Source organism: Microcaecilia unicolor, chromosome 3 (genome assembly GCF_901765095.1).
Source record: "Microcaecilia unicolor chromosome 3, aMicUni1.1, whole genome shotgun sequence".
Classification (NCBI taxonomy): Eukaryota; Metazoa; Chordata; class Amphibia; order Gymnophiona; family Siphonopidae; genus Microcaecilia; species Microcaecilia unicolor.
In genome coordinates, this window is record NC_044033.1 from 213,448,528 (window position 1) to 213,472,635 (window position 24,108).

The 24,108-nt window shown below is 45.2% G+C and overlaps 1 protein-coding gene across 3 annotated transcripts in view; it reads left to right on the forward strand.

The window, feature by feature from the left end:
• Positions 1-16,160, forward strand: part of VARS (valyl-tRNA synthetase 1) — a 32,812-nt gene extending 16,652 nt beyond the window's left edge. For all 3 annotated transcript variants that reach the window (XM_030197430.1, XM_030197431.1, XM_030197432.1), the window contains exons 11-31: positions 396-515; positions 661-769; positions 1,539-1,627; positions 2,175-2,265; positions 2,444-2,568; positions 3,436-3,539; positions 4,758-4,916; positions 5,008-5,098; positions 5,195-5,300; positions 8,714-8,784; positions 8,947-9,072; positions 9,254-9,358; positions 9,771-9,839; positions 10,166-10,244; positions 10,963-11,090; positions 11,678-11,833; positions 11,984-12,190; positions 12,942-13,053; positions 13,206-13,381; positions 15,472-15,621; positions 15,749-16,160. In XM_030197430.1, the coding sequence (XP_030053290.1) occupies positions 396-515; positions 661-769; positions 1,539-1,627; positions 2,175-2,265; positions 2,444-2,568; positions 3,436-3,539; positions 4,758-4,916; positions 5,008-5,098; positions 5,195-5,300; positions 8,714-8,784; positions 8,947-9,072; positions 9,254-9,358; positions 9,771-9,839; positions 10,166-10,244; positions 10,963-11,090; positions 11,678-11,833; positions 11,984-12,190; positions 12,942-13,053; positions 13,206-13,381; positions 15,472-15,621; positions 15,749-15,817 (2,442 nt within the window). In that variant the 3' untranslated portion in view covers positions 15,818-16,160. The remainder of the gene's footprint in view (positions 1-395; positions 516-660; positions 770-1,538; positions 1,628-2,174; positions 2,266-2,443; positions 2,569-3,435; positions 3,540-4,757; positions 4,917-5,007; positions 5,099-5,194; positions 5,301-8,713; positions 8,785-8,946; positions 9,073-9,253; positions 9,359-9,770; positions 9,840-10,165; positions 10,245-10,962; positions 11,091-11,677; positions 11,834-11,983; positions 12,191-12,941; positions 13,054-13,205; positions 13,382-15,471; positions 15,622-15,748) is intronic.
• The last annotated feature ends 7,948 nt before the right edge of the window (positions 16,161-24,108 follow it).

Sequence of the window (24,108 nt, forward strand, 5' to 3'; positions counted from 1 at the left end):
ATAAAAAAAAAAAAAAAATTTGCACACGCCAGGCCGGTCCTTAGAGGCAACATTGCTCTCCAGTTCCCACACAGTTTCCAAATTTTCACCAATGGTTCCAGACTATTTCGGCACAGAGCTACCAATTTTGTCATCAAGTAGACGTAATCATGCTGTCTCTGCTTTGTATCTCTGTGGCTGCCCTGTGATGCCTGTCGTTGCTTAGCTGAGCAGTGCTGTGTCACCGAGGCCGTTTTCTGAGTGGTCTGTGTCAGCCTCTTTAATTCATACATGCTCTGTGCACCAGTCAAATGCTGAGACCTACAAGGTGAGAAGAGCTCACTGGATAATGTGCCTGGGTGGTATAATCAACAGTCAGTGACTCCTCTTTCGCCTTTTCTCTCCCATATCCTCAGACACTGTCGTACGCGGTCCAGGAGGCTTTCGTGCGGCTGCACCAGGAAGGGGTGATCTATCGAAGCAAACGCCTTGTTAATTGGTCCTGCACCCTGAACTCTGCCATCTCTGATATCGAGGTATGGGGTGTCACAGGGTGTGGGTTGGGGCAGGAGGAGACCCGTGTTCACCCTGACAGTGTTATAATTCAGGGTTTCTGGGCAACCTGTGTCATCACTTCCTGCTCAGAGATTACACGGGGTTAATGATCACCTCCCTCTGCAGGTGGATAAGAAGGAGTTGGTGGGACGAACCTTGCTGCCTGTGCCCGGATACAGGGAAAAGGTGGAGTTCGGAGTCTTAGTCTCTTTTGCTTACAAAATCCGAGGATCTGGTGAGTCATCTTCCCCACCCCACCCCCGGCATGTATCTGTGTAGCAGGTGTCACTGTCTGGGACCATATCTAGATTTTTAGCTCTGAGATCCAGATAACTGGATGAAAATCCAGAAAGGTGGGCCAGTCTGGAAGAGGAGCTGGAATGTATCCGGATACTGGCTGTCCTGTATTGCCAGTATTCGGATAATGCTGGCAACCACCTTTGTTATTCAGGTTTCACTGTATTGCATTTATTTAATTACTTAGTAATTCATTTTAATAATCTTGGCATTATTCGTTGTTAATGATGCATGTTAAAACATATGATAAATTCATGAAAACATTAACGCTTTCCCAAGGATGTAAACATATCAGATATTGGTCATAAAAAGTTTTTGTTCGTTTCATTCCACCTGTATTCCTTTATTCCTGTATTGGGGAGGAGCTTTATCTCATATCCTTACTTTTTCCATCACAGTTTGTAACGGGCTCTCTCTCCAACCCGCCCCCCCCCCCCCCCCCCCGGATTAATTACAAGGTATTGGAATTGTTTCACACCAAGCTCTCCCTGGCTTGGCGCTAAGCCTTCCTGCCTCCAGCCTGCCCAGGTGAAGCCTTGCTACACTTTAAATCCGTGTAATGTGTGAAGCCTTCCCGTTGCAGCTTCTTTCCAGGCTTTTTATCTCTGGCTCAGTGCTTCTGAGAGCTTCCTAGAGATGTGTTTGAGAGGAATTCTGGAAATTCTTGATACAGAATGTTTTTTTTTTCCCCCTCTGCACATGGACAGACGAGGAGGTGGTTGTGGCCACAACACGTGTGGAGACGATGCTGGGAGATACAGCGGTAGCTGTGCACCCTCAGGACCCTCGATACCAGGTAATATCCTCTTTTTGACCCCACCACATCTGCCCCTGCCCATTCATTTTCTCTTCATATTCTGCCTGTGAACTCTTTACAGCAGAGTCACTAATGACATGGTAAGCCATCTGGCACAGGGGATTTCCCATTTCTTTTGTGAAGGAAAGATTCTTAAGAATGTATTTTATTTATTTGTTACATTTGTATCCCACATTTTCCCACTTATTTGCAGGCTCAGTGTGGCTTACATAAATACAAGGTGGTGATGTGGTCGAATAAGGTTCAAGTGTTTCAGGCATGCTGGGGGTTGAGGAGAGGAGAGGTTATGTAGTGTCCATTACAAGCTTTTGTTTTGCTGTGTTGCAGAGTGTAGGCATTTTTATGTTGGGTTGGTAGGGTATGCCTTTTTTGAACAGTTCGGCGTTTAGTGATTTCCTGAAGTTTAGATGGTCATAGATTGATTTCACAGCTTTTGGTAGTGCGTTCCATAGTTGTGTACTTAACAAAGGAAAAGCTGGATGCATAGGTTGATTTATAACTTCATTTTCTCTGCTTTAACCTCTAGCATCTGAAAGGGAAGTATGCCATTCACCCATTCTGTGGCAGGGACCTACCTGTCGTCTTTGATGAGTTTGTGGACATGAATTTCGGCACAGGTAATTAAAGAGGCCTGCAGAATGTGCAGAACTGTGACACATGCAGATCTAGTTGTACAAGTAATTTTATCCCCTTGTATCACACCAGGCTTGGTGAAATATAAATGCCTGATTAAATTCAAATACTCAGTTGCGTCCCCTGGGCATCACTCACTTTGTCTCGGCATGTTGTGCACAGGTGCTGTAAAGATCACTCCAGCCCATGATCAGAATGACTACGAGGTGGGGATGAGACACGACCTACAGTTCATAAACATTATGGATGACAACGGGTTACTGATTAATGTGCCGCTGCCATACTTGGTAGGTGGTGGAGGGAGGGGAGGGGCTATTTATAAAGGCGCAATTAATACTGCATAGGGCAGATATGGCAAACTCATGTCTAATGATAGGCCCCTGCAGCAGCTTTGCATTCTTCGATAGGCTGCACTAAAATATTAGTCCCCCTCATTCTCCCCATTACAGTTTCTCAGGAACCAAATGTACATTATATAATGAACCAGAAGCTAAATTTAGAATTGGCATTAGAGACGACATGGGTTGCACAGAACTTCCCCATGGGCTGCATGTTTGACACGCCCAGTGTAGGGCTGTTCTGTAACTAGGTACCTAAGGTGAGGTGCCTCTTTGCAAGCATATCTTCACCAAAAAGTAGCAGTCCATAAGTGCTTTAAACACCACAAAGTCCATAGAGTACTAATGCAAGTGGGTGGAGCCTAGGCAGGACACTGGCGTGCCTCCCAGTCATGCGAGTAACTCCTTGCCACATGTATTTCTATGGCTGAAGTAACTGTGGGCACCTAAATAAAAGGCACGCGATTTACACTGGCGTAAGTCTGCCAACTGGATCCAGATCCACAGGACAGGGTCGATCCAATCCTGGGTTTACCCCAGTGCATGCTGGGACTTGTAGTCTTGCTTTTCTTAGGGAATGCAATGGGGAAATCGCAACTACAAGTCCCTACATGCAATGGGGTAACCCAGACTGGATCAGTCCTGTCCTGTGAATCGAGATTCGGCTGGCAGCCTTAAATTACTATTCCGTAATGGAATAAGTGGTGGTGTTAGACTAGGCGCATCCTGCATGGCATCGGGGGTACCTAGAAAGGCAGACAAGCTTATGTTTTCAGTGTGCTTAGTAAGTAATTCCCGAATGGTTCTCTCATGCAGGGCATGAAGAGGTTTGAGGCTCGGAAAGTGGTGCTGGAGTCTCTGAAGCAGAGAGGACTTTTCAGAGAGGTGAAGGATAATCCCATGGTGGTACCTGTGTGCAGGTGAGAGTGAGGCCATCCCTCAGCGCTGCTTATGTGCGTGTCCTGGCGATATAAAGACCGTTCCATGACGTTCGTTGTGGAGGGTGGACAGCCGTTCTGTGGCTTGCCTGTGAGTTGGGTGTGCAGGGGCAAGACTAGGCATCCTCCTAGGGCAGCAGCTTCCGGGGGGGGGGGGGGGGGGGGGCAGGGCAGAACAGCTGCAGTGAAAGCAAAGCAGTAGATCCCGACAGCCACACCTAACTCAAAGAATTGTCAATGTATTTTTTACCTGCGGGGAAGGTGAGCAGTTTTCAGATAGCTCCCTTATTTGGATAAATGACACATACTCACACCAATACTAACGGCACGATGTCTTGGATGGGGGCCAGTTAGGAGCCTGACAGCTAGAGTCGGGGAAGGCGGCAGTGAGGCCCTTGATTGTGTAAGGTGAGAGCACAGAGGGTCCTGCTCGATGATAAGGGGCTGTCGCCCCCACGGTGCTGTAAGTGCTTTGGCACCCCAGAGTGCTGCAGGGCAAGACGTGCGCATTTTTCTCAGGCCTCGATCCAAAACGTTTCATGCAGTTCCAGGGGCGTAGCTAGGTGGGGCCACGGGGGCGTGGGCCCCCACAGATTTAGCCCTGGCTTCCCTGCTTTCACCCCCTCCCCCGCCACATTTGACCCCTCCCCGCCATCAGGTACCTTTGCTGGCGGGGGTCCCCAACCCCCGCCAGCCGAAGTCCTCTTCAGTGCCGGTCTCTGGCGTGTTCGTTGATGTTTCTGTGAGTCCTGACGTCCTGCATGTAGGAACGTCAGGACTCACAGAAACGGAATCCAGATCAGCGAACGTGCCGGACTCTGAGACCAGTGCTGAAGGGGACTTCGGCTGGCAGGGGTTGGGGACCCCTGCCAGCAAAGGTACCTGGTGGCGGGGGAGGGTTGGCAGCGGCGGGAGGGGGCGGTCGAAAGGGACGGGTGAGGGGCGGGGGGGCTAAAATGTGCCCCCTCACCTCGGGGTCTGGACCCCCCCCCCCCCCCTCCACCGGTCTGGCTATGCCCCTGTGCAGTTCATGCCAGTAAACGGCTGAGCGATCCTCACAACCCCCATGGTGACGGCCGTGGCTCTTCCTGAAGTTTTGAATCGTAAAGGTTCTCTAGGCCTGCAGTTTTTGGGTGAAAGGTGCCACGTGAACACTTGCATTCTCACTGTGCCCTGAAAGTGCATCTGTAACTGTTGCAGCCGCTCGAAGGACATCGTGGAGCCGCTGATGAAGCCACAGTGGTATGTTCGCTGCCAGGACATGGCAGCCCAGGCGCTGGAGGCAGTGCGGACGGGTCGGCTCCACATCGTTCCCGACTTCCACATTAAGACTTGGAACAGCTGGATGGAGAACATCAGGTGAGGGAGGGCCGTGGGAGGAGAGGGGGTCCTGGTTGTCTGTCTCTCTCCTGCTCTCTGTCTCAAGCTCTCTCTCCCCTCCCTCTGTTAGAGACTGGTGCATTTCTCGGCAGCTGTGGTGGGGACATCGGATCCCTGCTTACTTTGTCACCGTCAATGATCCTTCCATCCCACCGGGCGAGGTAAGATATTTCCACACAGCTTCGCACCACGGGCCCTGCACATCCTCCTATGGTGGTGTTAAACGATCTACGTATCTCATTTTTACTTTGTGCTAGGACACAGACGGGCGGTACTGGGTGAGCGGCCGGAGCGAGGAAGAAGCTAAGCAGAGAGCAGCCGCAACATTCAATGTGGCACCGGAGAAGATCTCACTCAGGCAAGGTACATGCATAGTTGAAGTTTAATGACCCACAGGGTTTATGCGAGCAGGAATTTTTTTTCCAGTTATTTCTGTGACTTCCAGCTACATGTCTGTTCCATTTCCCGGATGCTGCAGAGCAGCAGTGATATACAAAGCTTAGGTTACCTGGAGGCATATTTTCAAAGCACTTAGCCTTCCAAAGTTCCATAGGTTTCTATGGAACTTTGGAAGGCTAAGTGCTTTGATAATATAAATAGGCGGTCGGTGGCCCAACTGTTTGGGAAGGCTAAAGGGGGTGGGGTTAGGGGTGGGGCCAGGGGCGGAGCTTATATCCATAATTGTCTGACAACACACAGAAAAAAAAATAAGTAAAAATAAAAGAGTCACAATTAATACCTTTTATTAAATTTAGATATTAGATATGTATCATATGTCAAAGAATAAAGTGGTTGCTCAAAGCATATACTTACTAACCACAATCGCTCAACTGCAAAACACTATGCACAAATTTGTGCAAAAACACACTCAGAACCTTACTGTACCATAAATATTACACTGGGCAGAACCTAATACACCAATATACCACCCATAAGGAAAATGCAGACCATCAACAATATGAAACAAGGGATCATAATATCACAATTCTCATGTAGAGCCACAAAACACCCTTTTAGGGTGGATAGTGTTCACAATGAGCTTCTTTTATGAACGACTATATGTAGATCCTTCAAGAGGTAGTGTGTCATGATTTAGGCTCTAAAACCCTTTCTGATGTTTTTGTGCCACCTCAGTAAGGCCAATACACAATCTCTCCACTGCAAAACACTATACACAAACTTGTGCAAAAAACACACTCCTAACCTTACCAAACCATAACAGCACTAATTCCAAGGACAGGACGAGCTACAACCTTATGTGTGGAAAGGCAACACTATAATTACACCGGGCTCTAAAACACCAGTACACAACCTAGTGAAAAAAAAAGGGCTGCAAATACTACACACTAGCAGAATACTGCATCTTGATCACACATGACACAACAGATACGAAGGCAAAATACTGAACTGGAAAGTTACCTCAAGAAGTCAGACTCAGCTTGCAGGAATACTAGAAAAATTGAAACTTACATGCAAAATATCACAAATGCACATTTCCAAAAGCTGACATATTCCAGTTAATAAATTCTGAATAAAATACTTTTTTCTACCTTTGTTGTCTGATCATTTAGTTTTTCTATTTGCTTTGGTCCCAATGTCTTCTGTTTATGCAGTGTCTTCTTTCCATTTGATATTTTTTCTCTCACCATGTCCACCATCCTTCTGTGTCCTTATGCGTCCTGTCTACCATCTGTAGCCCTGTCCCTATCCTTTCTCCAGTTTCAACATCTGCCCTCAAAGTGTTCCGATCCAGCCCTTAAATTCAGCAATTTTCCCTCCATCCATATCCAGCATTTCTCCTCACTCCCCTCACTCCATGTGCATGTACTTCCTCTGTCTTCCCTCCTCTCCATCCATGTCCAGCATTTCTTCTCTCTCCCTTCCACTCCATCTGTGTGCATCTCCTTCCTTTGTCTTTCCTTCCCTCCATCCATGTCAAGATTTCTCCTCTCTTCCCTCCCCTCTATCCATGTGCATCTCCTTCCAGTCTTCCCTCCCCTCCATCCATCCATGTCCAGCACTTCCCTCTTTCTCTCCTACCCTTCCATCCAGTGTCATCCTTCTTTCTCTCCATCCTTCTACCCATTACCGTCTCCCAATCCTTCCGTCCATTATCTCCCTCTCCTTCCATCCATTGTCTCCCTCTATCTCCCCTTCCTTCTAGACAGTTCTCTCTCTCGACCCTTTTCCATTCAGCAATGGCATGTCCTCTCTCTCCCCATCCTTCCAGTGTCTTTCCTCTTTTCCTCCCTACCCTTCCGTCCAGTGTCTTCCCTCTTTCTGCCCCCTCCTTCCAGCATTTTCCCTCTTTCTCCCTCCTTTCATTCAGCATTTCTCTGTCTGACAGCTAGGGTCTCCCCCAGTTTCTCCCCAGCTGCTTCTCTCTCTCTCTCCTGCCCATGTCCCCTCTTTCTCTCCCCATCTTTCCACTCATCTCTCTCTGTACTCCGCTTCCATCCAGAATCTTCTTTCTGACTCTCCCCTGCTCTCTCCCATGGCTCCTCTTTCTCACCCCATCTCTCTCTGGCTCTCCCCTGCACTTTTCCACTTTCTCTCTCTCTCTCCTCCAGCGTCCTCATGTCACTTCCCTTACCGTGTAGAAGTCCCAAAACAATTAGTCTGAAATTCAGTTTCCATTCACTGGCAATATTTTTTTTCTTTTGTATTATTTTAAGTGAGATAACTTCCATTAGAAGTCAGTAAAAAAATATTTCAGATGAAGAACTGATGATGTGTGAGTGGGATGGGAAAAGGGGCAAATAATGGGTACTCATCAACTCATGCAATTTAAAGAAGCACTTTATCCAGTCAAGATTTTGAAGGGATCAAAAGGTGACTAGGACAGGGGAGATCTTGCTTTGGAGATTCAGCTTGAGGTTCTGAAGAACCAATGTGGAGCCAGAAATGCCTTTGAATTTTACCTACCCTGTTTCTCACTGACGTCTACAGACTTGATTAATATCCAATGGTTAAACCGAAAATCAACCCATAACGCCAAGGGACTGACTGGCATAACTACCACTCTCCCTCCAGCAGAGTGCAAATTTACCCCCTACAGGCTGAGCAGAATTTTTGGAGTATTCTTCAACACCTTTCTCACCTTCAAGCCTGAAATAGATGCGCTTCTCCACTCTTCCTTTTTTGCATTTACCATGTCCGCTGTTTTCCAGGCATGTTCTCTTCCGTCAGTAAAGAAGAAGGCATTCTGGCCTCGCCTCTGGCTTCTTCTCCCTTCACTCTTCACACAGTGTCCCGCCCTCGCGAAATCAGGAAATGCATCATCGCAGAAGGCGGGACACTGTATGAAGAGTGAAGGGAGAGGAAGCCAGAGGCGAGGCCGGAGTGCCTTCCTTCTTTCTCATTGACAACGTCGCTGAAACAGAAAGTAAAACACGCATGTGCACGGGGGGTGGGGGGGGGGGAGCTGAGCTGGGAGGGCGCAGCCGGTCGGGGAGCTGAGTCGGGAGGGAAGGAGGGCACAAGGGAAGGTCACGGTTGGGCAGGGGAGGCTTAGCTTCCTCAAGCCTCTTATACGGGGCGCCTATGATAATATGCCTCCTAGTCTAATATTAGGCCAGAATTTGAGAGTACACATCCTGAGCTTTATGCTCCATTTCCTCAGTGCAGGAACTGAGTATATAATAATGTCAGCACTTTCATTTTGTGAAATCAAGAGAGCCAGCAACGTTATTTCTGCACCCTTACAACTTTATTCTTGGCTCAGGCGAATCTGCCTCTTGTTTTCTGCAGAATAATTATCATCTTTTCTCTTCCAGATGAGGATGTGCTGGATACCTGGTTCTCTTCTGGACTCTTCCCCTTCTCCATCTTCGGCTGGCCAAACGAGGTGAGGAGGGGGGAAAAGCAGGATAATATCTAGATATAGAACCTGCTGAAGTGAAATGAATGTTTCTTTGGTTTTGTTTATTTCCCCCCTGTTCTTACCAGCACATATGGAATAATCGTCCACATCGTCTCCTGTGTTTTAAAATTAAATTTTATGTTGTAGACGGAAGATCTGCAGGTGTTCTACCCCGGGACTCTGCTGGAGACGGGGCACGATATTCTCTTTTTCTGGGTGGCTCGCATGGTGATGCTGGGCTTGAAGCTCACTGGGAAGCTGCCTTTCAAAGAGGTGAGGGGAATCTCAAACGTAGGGACCTGGGGCGTCCCTTTCCCGCCAGCAGAGATTCTGGGAGCTATTCCCCGTCGCTCTCAGCAGCATGTGGTATTGCAAAACCACCATCCGAGCTGTGGAGAGAGCAGGATGTCCCGCTTCCTCTGTGACCTTTTACTGACCCTGCCTTCTCCGACAGGTATATCTACATGCGGTAGTACGAGACGCTCACGGCCGCAAGATGAGCAAATCTCTTGGAAATGTCATTGATCCGCTGGATGTGATTAGAGGCATCTCCCTGGAGGTAACACTGGCACATAAAAACAGCGTAACTCATACATCAGGGACAGCAAACAAAGTGGGTGATTTTTATCCTTCGTATAACTTGATAGGGCAGAACTTGTGGATGAGAAAGGGGGAGGGGCAGCAGATGTGTTTTACCCCCAATATAAAATAGTTTGAGGTAATCCATGTGGGATTCAGGATGCTGTAGTCTCCCCAGACGGAGTGGAGGAGTAATCTAATGGTTAGAGCATCGGACTGACATTCAGGGAAGCCCAATTTCAAATCCCCACTGCTGCGCCTTGTAACCTTGGACAAGTCACTTAACCCTCGGTGTTTCCTCAGGTACAGACTTAAATTGTAAGCCTGCCAAGGGCAGGGAAAGAATCCAAACAAATAATGTACTGAATGCCGCCTTCTCTCTCCTTATCCAGGGTCTCCATGCTCAACTTCTGGACAGTAACCTAGACCCACTTGAGATTGAGCGGGCGAAAGAGGGACAGGTAAGTCCCCTTCTCCTTTTCTGAGGTTTGCACCATCTCCCCACCTGTAGTGAGTTTTTCGCTACATGGAAATTTTAAGTCCTTCATGAGAGGAACTTTTTTTTTTTTAACAAAGTCTTTTGTGATGTATTTCTTGTGTAGAGATGATTGTGATATCTCATGTTGTGGCCAAGACACAAACTCAGCCGCTGTCCTGTGGACTTGGCTTACAGTTTCTTCTTACGTGATTTATCTTTATTAAGCCTCCATGTTTTCAGGTGTTGCTAATGGTGAAACATGGTAATAACTTCCTGTCACCTGTCCGTTTTTCCTTCTTCCCCCAACAGAGAGCAGATTATCCATTGGGGATCCCGGAGTGCGGCACAGACGCTTTACGTTTTGCACTCTGTGCCTACACGAGCCAAGGTGTGTCAGCATCACCCTCTCCTCCCCCATGTGTGGTATATTAGAAAATCCCTTCTACCGTTTTGTACAGGTCCTTTCTGATATTTAAGGTGCAAGGTTCAACTTTATTTAATATACTGTTAATCAAAAATTTAAGCGGTTTACAATGGATAAAAGTAGAACAAAAATGAATAAGAAAATTAAAGAGATGGAAAGCAGTGGAATGACACACAAAGAAACTAGGTTACAAATTTGCCTTTATAAAGTAGGGGGCAGGGGAGAGGGATCTAATTAACCCTAAATAAGACAAAAGGAAGGAAGGGAGACGGACAAATTAACAAACAGTTCCAGGGCCTCAATATTCAGCAAGAAAGTTATGCTGGTGTCTTATTGCATAACGATATCTGTTACTGTGACACTGTATTTATTTCATAGTGCTTGATACAGGAAATGCATTTTACAGCAAAATTAAAAGAAGGAAGGGAAGCCAAGGATGAGAGGGAAAGTGGAGAGGGACAATCATGGTACAGTTGGCCCAAAGGCCTCACAAAACAGATGAGTTTTGAGTAGTGTCTTAAATTTCGGCAGGGTGGGTTCTTTTCTGATGGCGAGGTGGTAGGGAGTCCAAGAGCCTAGGTCCCAGGAAACCGAAATTTCACGAGAGATAAGGAAAGGTTAAGGTACCTCTGCTGGTCGTAACTTATTATGAGGTGACTTCTGACTACTCCTACCCCAACAGGTCGAGACATCAATATGGATGTGAACCGCATCCTGGGCTACCGTCATTTCTGCAACAAGCTGTGGAATGCCACCAAGTTTGCCATCCGAGGGCTAGGGGAGAGCTTTCAGCCGGAGGAGACGGTCAAGGTAACGGCCGTAGAGTGGGGGTGCTGTCATGTTCTGGCCCTTAACACTTAGTTTTCCTTTTATAGATAGTTGCACAATGCAAGCAGATTTTTATTTTTTTTTTAAGGGAGGCATTTCATGTCACAATTTTAAAGCTATTTTGGAACACGCAGCTGTGTTGTACAGTGCTGCACAGATTGGCATCGATCGAAAAACGCCCAAACCCCAACGTGTAGTCTGAGGATAGTTATTTCATCTTACTGTGCTTAGTAGTTCTTTCTCTCGCTCTCTCTTTTTGAGGAACTTTCAGCAAAAACATCATGTTTCCACATCCTGCAGTCCAGAAGTGGCTGCACATCTTGTTTCTGGAAAATTAAAATGCAAAACCCATCAGGATGTAAGATCATGAGACGTGCTAAGCTGGATTAGACCAGCAGCCTAGGCCAACGTCCTGTGTTACATTGATCAGTCTGAGATACTTGGAAGATCTCAGATAGGAAACCCCCATCCATTCTGTTCTCTTTCAGAAGTGGGAAGCAGAGCACCTAAGGTTATGTTGGAAAGAAGGTGGTTTGTCCTAACCTAGTTTTTCTCTCTCTCTGTCTCAGCCCAGTGGGCAGGAGAGCTTGGTGGATCGGTGGGTATTGAGTCGGCTGTGCCACGCGGTGGACCTCTGTAATGCAGGTTTCGAGAGTTATGACTTCCCCGGCATCACCACAGCTATTTACAACTTCTGGCTGTATGAACTGTGTGATGTGTACCTGGTGAGTGTCTGACAGGATCCTCCCGGCTCCCTCAAGCTGACATGAAGTTATATTCAAGTGAAAAGATCTCCCTGGTTGCCAGAATTACTCTTTGTTCCCACTTCTAAACCTCTCTCATCCTACCTCTTGTCTGTCTGTCCTACGTTCTAGGAGTGCCTGAAGCCCGTCTTCGCTAGCGAGAAACAGACCGCAATCCTCGTTGCCAGAAACACACTGTACACCTGCCTGGACATCGGGCTCTGCCTGCTGTCTCCGTTCATGCCCTTCTTGACGGAAGAGCTGTACCAGCGGCTGCCGCGAAGGTCCCCAGGAGACCCCCCGAGTATCTGTGTCACCTCTTATCCAGAGTCCAACCAGGTAAGGAGAATGCAATACAGGTGCCACGCTGAGGTCTTTGAATTTGTCTGCTTCAAGGTCACTTTATTTATGTCTGTTGTAGGTGGAGGAGTGGCCTAGTGGTTAGGGTGGTGGACTTTGGCCCTGGGGAACTGAGGAACTGAGTTTGATTCCCACTTCAGGCACAGGCAGCTCCTTGTGACTCTGGGCAAGTCACTTAACCCTCCATTGCCCCATGTAAGCTGCATTGAGCCTGCCATGAGTGGGAAAGCGCGAGGTACAAATGTAACAAAAAAAAACAAAACAGAAAGTTCAGGAGGTGTCTTCTGATGTGACATCTGTTGACTGGACACTTCCTTTCTTATTGAGTGATGTCATATGTTTGTGTGAAAGCACATCCTGAGCTTTGTATTCTGTTGCCACTGTGCAGTAGTTGTGTGAAAATAGTGATTTTTGTAAGCAAGTGGAACAAGTCTGAGCTCAGAAGTGCACTGAACATGTACAGGTACCAAGCGAAAGAGTAGCCTAGAGGGCTGAAAACCTGGGAACTGGGTTTGATTCCCACTGCAGCTCCTTGTGACTCTGGACAAGTTACTTGACCCTCCATTGCCCCAGGTATCAAAACTTAGATTGTGAGCGCTCTAGGGACAGAGAAAATACTTGCATATAGTAAATGTATACCACTTTGATTCTACCACACAGAAAGGCAGTAATCGAATCCCAGTCCCATTACCCTTACCCTTTAACCCTGTGGTGCTTGGCTTTCTTACAGTACCCTTGGAGAGATGAGGAGATCGACAGGAACATGGAGTTTGCACTGTGCATCATCCGCTGTATCCGTTCCTTGCGAGCGGATTATAATCTCACCAAGACAAAAGCTGACTGTGAGTGTTCCCTAAACGTGTAAGACACGCACACAACCCTTCTTTCCTTCTTGGCATCTACAGATCCTCCCACGTTCATACAGCACCGCTTAAGCTGGGGGTTTTCTTCCTCTGCCACCTCTTGCTAATTTGTTTCTCCCCTCACCCTGCAGGTTACTTGACGTGTTTGGACAGCGACACGGCAGCTACTGTGTCCCAGTATTCTGACTACATCCAGGTTCTCTCTTCTTCTCAGAGTTTACACGTGCTACAGGGCAAGGAGAACCCGCCTGCCGGCTGTGCTGTGGGCATTGCCTCCGACAAGTGTACCGTAAACCTTGCCCTGAAGGTAAGAATCACCCCTTCCTGCACCACAGCCCACTGGAAAATTGATGCTCTGCTGTACCTCCCCTCAGAGACCTTGTCAAGAGATCTAGGATTTATCATCTCAGGCAACCTGAAGTGATAGACGCGGTGAGGAAAGCAAAGGTGTGCGCAGCTGTGTAAGAGAAAACGCTGCCTTTGTTTTGCTCGCAAGTCAGACCCGCTTTGAGTACTGCATTCGTTTCTGGAGATTGCGTCTTTGAGGGGGTAAATTGATAAACCTTTTTCCCATGTGTAAACGCTTTATAAACTTACCCCCTGGATTAAGCTCATGAAAGTACTTATACATGACCTGTGTGTAAGTGTATTCGCAGTCAGCAGTCAAAGTCACAAAATACCTGTGTTACTTATAAAATACACAGTTAGACACGCTTGTTACCTTCTCTTGAGCAGTGTAAATGTACAGTGCTGCATTTGGGCCTAATTTTCTGGGCTCTTATATGGAAAAATATATTTATATTTTTTTATAAAGACATTGGTCTCCCTCTTTTAAAATTATCCTCCTGAGACAAGGCTCTTCAGTAAGTTTTAAGTCAAGGCCACTTTGGATCTTAAACTGCTGATGAATATCTTCCCACATGGTGCCATGACACTCACCAATGTGTCAGTGACATCCGTCTCCATCAATCTGTCTCAAATGCCCCCCTTTACCTGTGCTTATGCCAGCAGTCTTTTCTTTCCTTCTCCCTGCCATCATCCCAACCCAGTCCGGTATCTGTCCTTCTCCTTTCTCTCCCCTCTCCCCCACAACCAGGTTCAGTATCTTTCCTTCTCCTCTCCTCCTCTCCCACCCCTCCACAAACCAGGCCCAGCATCTCTCCTCCTTTCTCTCATCATCCTCCCCAACCAGGTCCAGCATTTCTCCTCCTCCTTTCTCTCCCCTCTTCCCCCACAACCAGGTCCAGCATCTCTCCTCCTCCTTTCTCTCCCCTCTTCCCCCACAACCAGGTCCAGCATATCTCCTCCTCCTTTCTCTCCCCTCTTCCCCCACAACCAGGTCCAGCATATCTCCTCCTCCTTTCTCTCCCCTCTTCCCCCACAACCAGGTCCAGCATATCTCCTCCTCCTTTCTCTCCCCTCTTCCCCCACAACCAGTTCCAGCATATCTCCTCCTCCTTTCTCTCCCCTCTTCCCCCACAACCAGGTCCAGCATCTCTCCTCCTCCTTTCTCTCCCCTCTTCCCCCACAACCAGGTCCAGCATCTCTCCTCCTCCTTTCTCTCCCCTCTTCCCCCACAACCAGGTCCAGCATATCTCCTCCTCCTTTCTCTCCCCTCTCTCCCCACAACCAGGTCCAGCATATCTCCTCCTCCTTTCTCTCCCCTCTCTCCCCACAACCAGGTCCAGCATATCTCCTCCTCCTTTCTCTCCCCTCTCTCCCCACAACCAGTCCAGCATATCTCCTCCTCCTTTCTCTCCCCTCTCTCCCCACAACCAGGTCCAGCATCTCTCCTCCTTTCTGTCCTCACTCCCCCAACCCCAAGTCCAGCAGATCTCCTTCTTTCTGTTCTCACCCCCAAAACCAGGTCCAGCAGATCTCCTTCTCCTTTCTCTCCTCACCCCCCCCCCCCCACCACCACCACCAGGTCCAGCATTTCTCCTCCTCCTCTCCTTCCTCTCTTCCTCCTTCGATGCCAACCCAGACCCACTTGTGAAGGCAGGAGTGATGCCATCTTTCAAAAATGGTGACATCTGACCTTTTTATGATGTGCTTCTAAGAACTTGAAATATCCTGTTTTAAATGCAGATACAATTAAAGCTGTTGGTTTCTCTGTTTGTGCACCCCTACTCCTTGTGACATACTCTTCAAGGTCGGTATAAGGTTACAGCCCCCTCAGCAGAGTCCTTAAAAAGAGAAAAATTCTAATGAAAGCAAGGCATCTTTCATGGCATGATAAGATGTAGGGGGAGCGTTCACCTCATTCTTGGTGGGCTATATACCCCCTGCAGAGGTTGCCTGCTTGGATCCATGTGTTATGAGTAGGGGTCCTGCTCTTGAGAACAGCCTGCACCACTCCTCACCCATTCACATCCTCCCTCCCTCATTTGTTGCTAGGGACTGATCGATGCTGAGAAAGAAGTGACAAAGCTGAACGGGAAGAGAACTGAGCTGCAGAAACAGATCAAGAGGCTGCGGGAGAGGATAGAGGGGGCTGAATACAGAAGCAAAGTCCCAGCTAACATCCAGGAGGTGGAGACAGAGAAGGTGAGGGGAGAGGAGGACTGGAATTTTACAGAGCCTAATCCTCTGGGGCGCTGCATGAGGGCCTGTGAGGTGGGGTGGGGTGGGCAGTTTGCCTCTTGTAGTCTTTGATCTCTGTTTTTCTTCTCAGCTGAAGCAGAGCGAGACAGAGCTGCAGAAGGTGATGGAAGCCATCGAGAACTTTAGCAAGATGATATAGCTTCGTCCCTCATGAGGAAGGGTGCAAACACCCATCTGCTCGAAAGATCTGGAGTATCCGGGTCATAGGTGATTCTCGATTGAGTGTCGGTGGCGTCTTCCTCAGGGAGGGGGGGAGGGGAAACACTATAACTACAACAATGGCTACTTCTACACTGTGCCTGGTGCAAAGCCTCCGTTCTCTGTTACAGTCAATAAAGACATTTTGCAAAAAGGAGAGAGTGGAGTGTGCATGACATTTGTACCAGCTCTGGAGGGAGTGTGGGCAAAACCTTAGCTCGAGTCTGCTTTTTTTAAAAAGTTGGGTTTGCAGCAAGGGCTTTGTCTAAAGTTTGTAATCGGTAAAGAGATGTTTTCTGAATGTTAGCTGTTGTGTGCAGTTATTTATTTATTTGCATTTCTTAACCACCTTTATGAAAAGATTCACCTGAGGCAGTGCCAAGGATAAGGGGCAGGAGGGGAAATGAGAGGATGATAACCAGCCATAGGAAGTACTGAGGCAAAGAGAAGGGAACAGCAAGGGAAATAACCAACCAAAGGAACTACTAAGACAAAGGGGGGCAGGAGGGGGAACTTGGGAGCAATAACCAGCTACAGGGACTACCGAAGCAGAGCAAGAGGGGGAACAGCAGAGGCAAGCAGCCACAGGAACTGTAGAGGCAGAGAGAGGAGTAGGATCTCTCAGTAGGTAAAAATATGATGGTGAAATCAGGTCAGAAGCTGGAATGGCCTGAGGAGGAGAAACCTGGATGCCACTGCAAAGCTGAAACCACTTTTCCTCTCTGCCTGCCAGTACCTGCCTCTCTCTGTGTCTCGTCTTTGTCCGCTGTTCCTCTGGTGTGTGGTTCTTGCAGCTATTTTCCAAGTTCCTGGAGCCCGGGGCTGCTCTCGGGCTGTCTTTGCAGATGGAAGAATGGTATAAATAACCCCGCCGCGCTCTCTGCCTGTACGATGCCCTGGGGTCTGAGATAAATAGCTGAACAAGATTTTCCAATCCTTTTTTTTTTTTTTTAAAGCACCCATGGATGGTGCTGTGCTGTGATCTGGAATGCAAATCAGGGCAATAGCTGTTAGCAGCCTCTCCATGAAGAGGGTCGTACTGGAAAAGACAGTGGTGCCCTTATCATTCTAATCGTTTATGGTATATTGGTGGAAAGCCTTAGCACACCGAAATTTAAGTGAAACAGAGAGAAAAATGTAGGCAGAGAAGACTATAGGGCTCATTTTCAAAGCAGGGGAGTAGCCAGACCTCGCCGGGAGGGGGGGCCAGAGCCTGAGGTGGGTGGGGGGGGCACTGTTTAGCTGCTGCCACCATATTGGACCAGCCTGTCAACGACCCACTTGAACCCCCCCTCCCGCCACCAACGCTCCCCCGCAATTGCCGCCCGCCACCGCAGCAGATACCTTGTTTGCTGGCGGGGGTCCCTGAACCCCGCCAGCCAAAGCGAGTCTTCTTCAGCGCCGGAGTAGCACCTTCGTTCAACGAAGTTCCTGGTGCGATCAGCTGTTTTGACACCTTACGTCCTGCACGGGGTTACACGCATGGTGCAGGACATAAGGCGTTGAAACAGCTGATCGCACCAGGAACTTCGTTGAACGAAGGCGCTACTCCGGCGCTGAAGAAGACTCGCTTCGGCTGGCGGGATTCGGGGACCCCCGCCAGCAAACAAGGTATCTGATGTGGCGGGGGAGGGGGGGTTCAAGGGGATCGTCGGCAGGGGGGCCAGGGCCAAATCTACGGGGACCCAGGCCCCCTCAGGCCCCACGTAGCTAAGCCACTATTTCAAAGCACATAGCCTTCCAAAGTTCCATAGAAACCTAAGGAACTTTGGAAGGCTAAGTGCTTTGAAAATATGCCTCTATATGGCCTATTCAGTCTGCTCATCCATGCCATCTACTCTCCCTTTCACTCACATAGGGCCTTGTTTTACTAAGCCGCACTGCAGGCGAACAAACACTAGAGACACCCGTCTCTAGAAGCCTGCGCTAATTAAAAATGCTAGCGCATCTTAGTAAACAGGGCCCTTAACGATCCTATGTATTTGTCCCAAGCTCCCTTGAATTCAGATACTGTTTTCATCACCACCACTTCCAGCGGGAGGCCGTTCCATGAACCCTTTCCGTGAAAAAGTAGGTTACTTCTGAGTCTATCGCCTTTCACCGTCATCATGTGCCCCCTTGTTCTAGAGCTTCCTTTCAGTCGAAAGAGAGTCACCTGTGTATTTATGCAACGTAGGTATTTAAATGACTCTATCATATCTCCCCTCCCGCTTTTCTTCCAAAGTATACGTATTGAGAACTTTAAGTCTGTCCCCATACGCTTTGACGAAGACCACTGACCATTTTAGTAGCCTCCCTCTAGGCTGACTCCATCCTGTATATCTTTTTGAAGGTGGGACTCCAGAATGGTACACAATATTCTAAATGAGGTCTCACCAGAGTCTTATACAGGAGCATCATCACCTCCTTTTTCTTATAGGCCGTTCCTCTTCCTATGCGACTAAGCATCTGTATTGCTATGGATTTACAGCCTGCTTCATTGACACAGAGTACTCAATAATTACTGTGGATTCTTTTGGATTCATATTAGGTAAAAAAAACCTTTATTAGAGGTGCTAAAATCTACAATGATTAAGATATGTACACACAATGATTAGCTATATTTATTTATTTGTTGCATTTGTATTCCACATTTTCCCACCTATTTACAGGCTCAATGTGGCTTACATTGTTCCGTAATGGCGATCGCCAGTTCCGGAATGAGAAATACAAAGTGGTATTGCATTAAAGTTCATAGGTGACAGAGTAGATTAAGCAATCAAGTAACTAAAAAGAAACAATACCTATCTATAAACAGTCATTATTACATCACTGGTCTCTACATCTAAGCAATACTAAGAGTTCCTAGACCAGGAAAAGAAGCAATAAAACAATCATCACTGGTCCTTACATCATCCAGACTTATCATCAGCTGGGGCGGCCCTGTTCACAGCGAAAGCCAGGAGCTTCTTTGACCAGGAAACAAGGTTCTCTGCGCAGTTCGTACATTAGTCACAGATGAGCTCCCACTTCACTGCCAGAGGCCTCCCTTCTTTATTAGGCTTAGAACTCATGTTCAGAGCTAAGGAAAATTACAGGATGCTTCTCTGTTTAGGTAAACAAGCCATTCTGTGGGAATGTGGTCACATGTTTCCTAGTCCAGGTGGCCAATCTGAACTCTAAAACAGGCCCCATCTTTCCCTTCACATAAATTAATTAAAGCTGTGTCTTATCTTCTACATTCCAACATATTTTCACACAATCAAAGTTAAATAATCATTTCCAAACAGAACCACTTCTAATCAAAAATATAGCCCCCCAGTGCACTGGTCGATCAAGGCAGAGTTGAAAAACAATCTTTAAAATTCACTTTTATGGGGGGTCCCAGAAAACAAGGCAACCGATCTGCAAACTCCAACGTGGAAAACCAACAAGCAGATCAGTATAATATCCAACAAAACTTTATTGAAGGTACCGTGTATAAGACATGCCCGACACAGGCCGTGTTTCGCCCAACGATAGGGCTGCGTCAGGGGCTATAATAAACGATAAACATATTGAATTATAAAACGTCAATTCTTAAAAGTATATATATGTATATCTAAAATATATGACATCAATATAAATTATAATTTACATGTGACACATAGACATGAATCGTGAATATGTCTATAAAATATGTAAAACCTCAATATGAACTGTAATATAAAAACATAAATATGAATTATAAACATTGAGAGTCCCTTTCGATTCAAAAATTAAAATATATACAGTAGACAAGTAAAATAATAATAGACATTAACTGTCAATCAAAAATATAATATAGAGATGCATTTAAATTTACACAAAATATATAAATATATCAACAACCAACAAATTAACATCACATATATTCCATATATATTGCACTGAAATTATAAAATGAAATAAAATAAAATACCAGCAAAAGAAGGGCACAATAAAAAAAAAAGTGGTCCATAAAATGGGTTATAAAACCATTGGAAAATGAAAAACGTAAATCAATAAACAAAATATTAATAAATGAACAAACCCAAAAATTCAGGACACCTACCTAGTCTGTATCTTTCTCAAACAAGAGCGGCTGAAACAAGAGGAACAAATATATAGAAAAACCATAATTATCTCAAATATATATAAATAATAGAGTGGCAGCTCAAAAAGTAATTAAAAATGAATAAATAAATAAATATATAAATGATAAAAAATGCCAATCAAATAGATATGTGATACTTACTATCAAATAATATAACAGGACAAGGATACAAGGAATTTGCTTCATAAAAAACCACCATGAGCAGCTCAAAATAGCATATCCCTGGATAAATAAATATTAAAAAAATAAACCATATAAAATGAAAAAATGAGCCATAATAATGACAAAATAACAATAAAAAAATGATGAAAAAACAATAATGAAGAATGATAAACCAATAATGGAAAATAATAAATCACAAGTGATGAAGTGGTGCGATGTGTGAATCGTGTGAATTATGGTGGTGCTCTGACAGGATCTCATTGGAATCAATTATGTACCATCATTAATAGACTCAAAACGAGAGTCCATGCTGAAACATATCAGTGTGTGGCCAGAGGATATCAATAAATACAATATTATTGATATCCTCTGGCTACACACTGATATATGTATTCTATCAGTGCTAATTACTGTGCTTGAGATCAGTTAGATCACAGCTTCAGTTAGCAAACACTAAGTTATTTCGACCATGTTTCAGCATGGACTCTCGTTTTGAGTCTATTAATGGTGGTACATAATTGATTCCAATGGGATCCTGTCAGAGCACCACCATAATTCACACAGTTTATATGATAGCACATTAATGCACAGCATTTGAAACACAAAGATGATATTAATCATTTTTTACATGATTTACACCGCACCACTTCATCACTTGTGATTTATTATTCTCCATTGTTGTTTTATTATTTTCCATTATTGGTTTATCATTCTTTATTATTGTTTTTTCATCATTTTTATTGTTATTTTGTCATTATTATGGTTCTTTTATTTTTTTCATTTTATATGGTTTATTTGGCTAGGGTGGTGGACTTTGATCCTGGGGAACTGAGTTCGATTCCCACTTCAGGCACAGGCAGCTCCTTGTGACTCTGGGCAAGTCACTTAATCCTCCATTGCCCCATGTAAGCCACATTGAGCCTGCCATGAGTGGGAAAGTGTGGGGTACAAATGTAACTAAAATAAATAAATAAATATGGTTTATTTTTTTAATTTAATTTTTTAATATTTATTTATCCAGGGATATGCTATTTTGAGCTGCTCATGCTGGTTTTTTATGAAGCAAATTCCTTGTATCCTTGTCCTGTTATATTATTTGATAGTAAGTATCACATATCTATTTGATTGGCATTTTTTATCATTTATATATTTATTTATTCATTTTTTTCATTTTTAATTACTTTTTGAGCTGCCACTCTATTATTTATATATATTTGAGATAATTATGCTTTTTCTATATATTTGTTCCTCTTGTTTCAGCCGCTCTTATTTGAGAAAGATACAGACTAGGTAGGTGTCCTGAATTTTTGGGTTTGTTCATTTATTAATATTTTGTTTATTGATTTACGTTTTTCATTTTCCAATGGTTTTATAACCCATTTTATGGACCACTTTTTTTTTGATTGTGCCCTTCTTTTGCTGGTATTTTATCTTATTTTATTTCATTTTATTACTACTACTACTACTACTATTTAGCATTTCTATAGCGCTACAAGGCATACGCAGCGCTGTACAAACATAGAAGAAAGACAGTCCCTGCTCAAGCTTACAATCTAATAGACAAAAAATAAATAAAGTAAGCAAATCAAATCAATTAATGTGAACGGGAAGGAAGAGAGGAGGGTAGGTGGAGGCGAGTGGTTACAAGTGGTTACGAGTCAAAAGCAATGTCAAAGAGGTGGGTTTTCAGTCTAGATTTAAAGGTGGCCAAGGATGGGGCAAGACGTAGGGGCTCAGGAAGTTTATTCCAGGCCATTATTATGGTTCTTTTATTTTTTTCATTTTATATGGTTTATTTGGCTAGGGTGGTGGACTTTGATCCTGGGGAACTGAGTTCGATTCCCACTTCAGGCACAGGCAGCTCCTTGTGACTCTGGGCAAGTCACTTAATCCTCCATTGCCCCATGTAAGCCACATTGAGCCTGCCATGAGACAGCGAGACAGAAGGCGCGAAGTCTGGAGTTGGCAGTAGTGGAGAAGGGAACAGATAAGAAGGATTTATCCATGGAGCGGAGTGCACGGGAAGGGGTGTAGGGAAGGACGAGTGTGGAGAGATACTGGGGAGCAGCAGAGTGAGTACATTTATAGGTTAGTAGAAGAAGTTTGAACAGGATGCGAAAACGGATAGGGAGCCAGTGAAGGGTCTTGAGGAGAGGGGTAGTATGAGTAAAGCGACCCTGGCGGAAGATGAGACGGGCAGCAATATATATGGAAAATATGTGATGTTAATTTGTTGGTTGTTAATATATTTATATATTTTGTGTAAATTTAAATGCATCTCTATATTATATTTTTGATTGACAGTTAATGTCTATTATTATTTTACTTGTCTACTGTATATATTTTAATTTTAATTTTTGAATTGAAAGGGACTCTCAATGTTTATAATTCATATTTATGTTTTTATATTACAGTTCATATTGAGGTTTTACATATTTTATAGACATTCACGATTCATGTCTGTGTCACATGTATATTATAATTTATATTGATGTCTTATATATTTTAGATATACATATATATACTTTTAAGAATTGACATGTTTTATAATTCAATATGTTTATCGTTTATTATAGCCCCTGACGCAGCCCTATCGTTGGGCGAAACACGGCCTGTGTCGGGCATTTGTCTTATACACGGTATCTTCAATAAAGTTTTGTTGGATATTATACTGATCTGCTTGTTTGTTTTCCAAATTCACTTTTATTACAGCATCCTTCTAGCTTTCGCCATCACCTGTTTGGCCACCTTAAGATCATCACATACAATCACACCGAAGCTCCACCCCTCTTCATGCACAAACATTCTTCACCCCATAAACTGTACCACCCCCTTGGGTTTTTTTACAGCCCAGATGCCTGACCCTGCATTTTAGTTAGCATCAAAGGTGTATCCACTTATGGCTGGTGTTAAGTTAGGCTGCCTCAGTTTACCAGGAATGTTCACAATCGATTCTATTCTATAAGCTTGCACGCAGCGCCTGTCGATATGCCCGTGGCCAATCCGTGTGTTGCCGCTAACTCCCGGATTCGATATAGGTCACCCGAAGTTGGGTTTGCAATTTTGGGCACAGATGCCAGGTTCGCACCTAAACTAATGAGTTAATCGAGCAGTAACAATTATTGGTGCCGATTAGGATTTAGGTGCAGATATGCCCAGTGTCCTATAACTTGCACACCTAAATTTACATAAGAACATAAGCGTTGCCACACTGGGACAGACTGAAGGTCCATTGAGCCCAGTATCCTGTTTCCAACAGTGGCCAATCCAGGTCACAAGTACCTGGCAAGATCCCAAAACAGTAACGTAAGATTTTATTCCTTTCCTAGAAATAAGCAGTGGATTTTCCCAAATCCTTCTTAATAATTGCTTATGGACTTTTCTTTTAGGAAATTATCCAAACCTTTTTAAAACCCTGGCAACGAATTCCAGGGTTTAATTACACGTTGAGTGAAGAAATATTCTCTCCGATTTGTTTTAAGTTTACTACTTTGTGCTTCGTTGCATGCCCCCTAGGCCTAGTATTTTTGGAAACCACAAACAAGCGATTCACGTCTACCTGTTCCACTCCACTCAGTATTTTATAGACCTCTATCATATCTCCCTTTAGCCATCTCTTCTCCAAGCTGAAGAGCCCTAGTTGCTTTAGCCTTTCCTCATAGGGAAGGCATTCATAGTAAGATAGTAAGTGACGGCAGAAAAAGACCTATACGGTCCATCCAGTCTGCCCAACAAGATAAACTGATATGTGCTACTTTATATGTATGCCTGACCTTGATTTCTTTCTGCCATTTTCAGGGCACAGACCGTAGAAGTCTGCCCAGCACTAGCCCTGCCTTCCAATCACTAGCGCTGTCACCCAATCTCCGCTAAGCTTCTGAGGATCCATTTCTTCTGAACAGGATTCCTTTATGTTTATCCCACGATTTTTTGAATTCCGTTACCGTTTTCATCTCATCAGAAGAAAAGTATCTGGC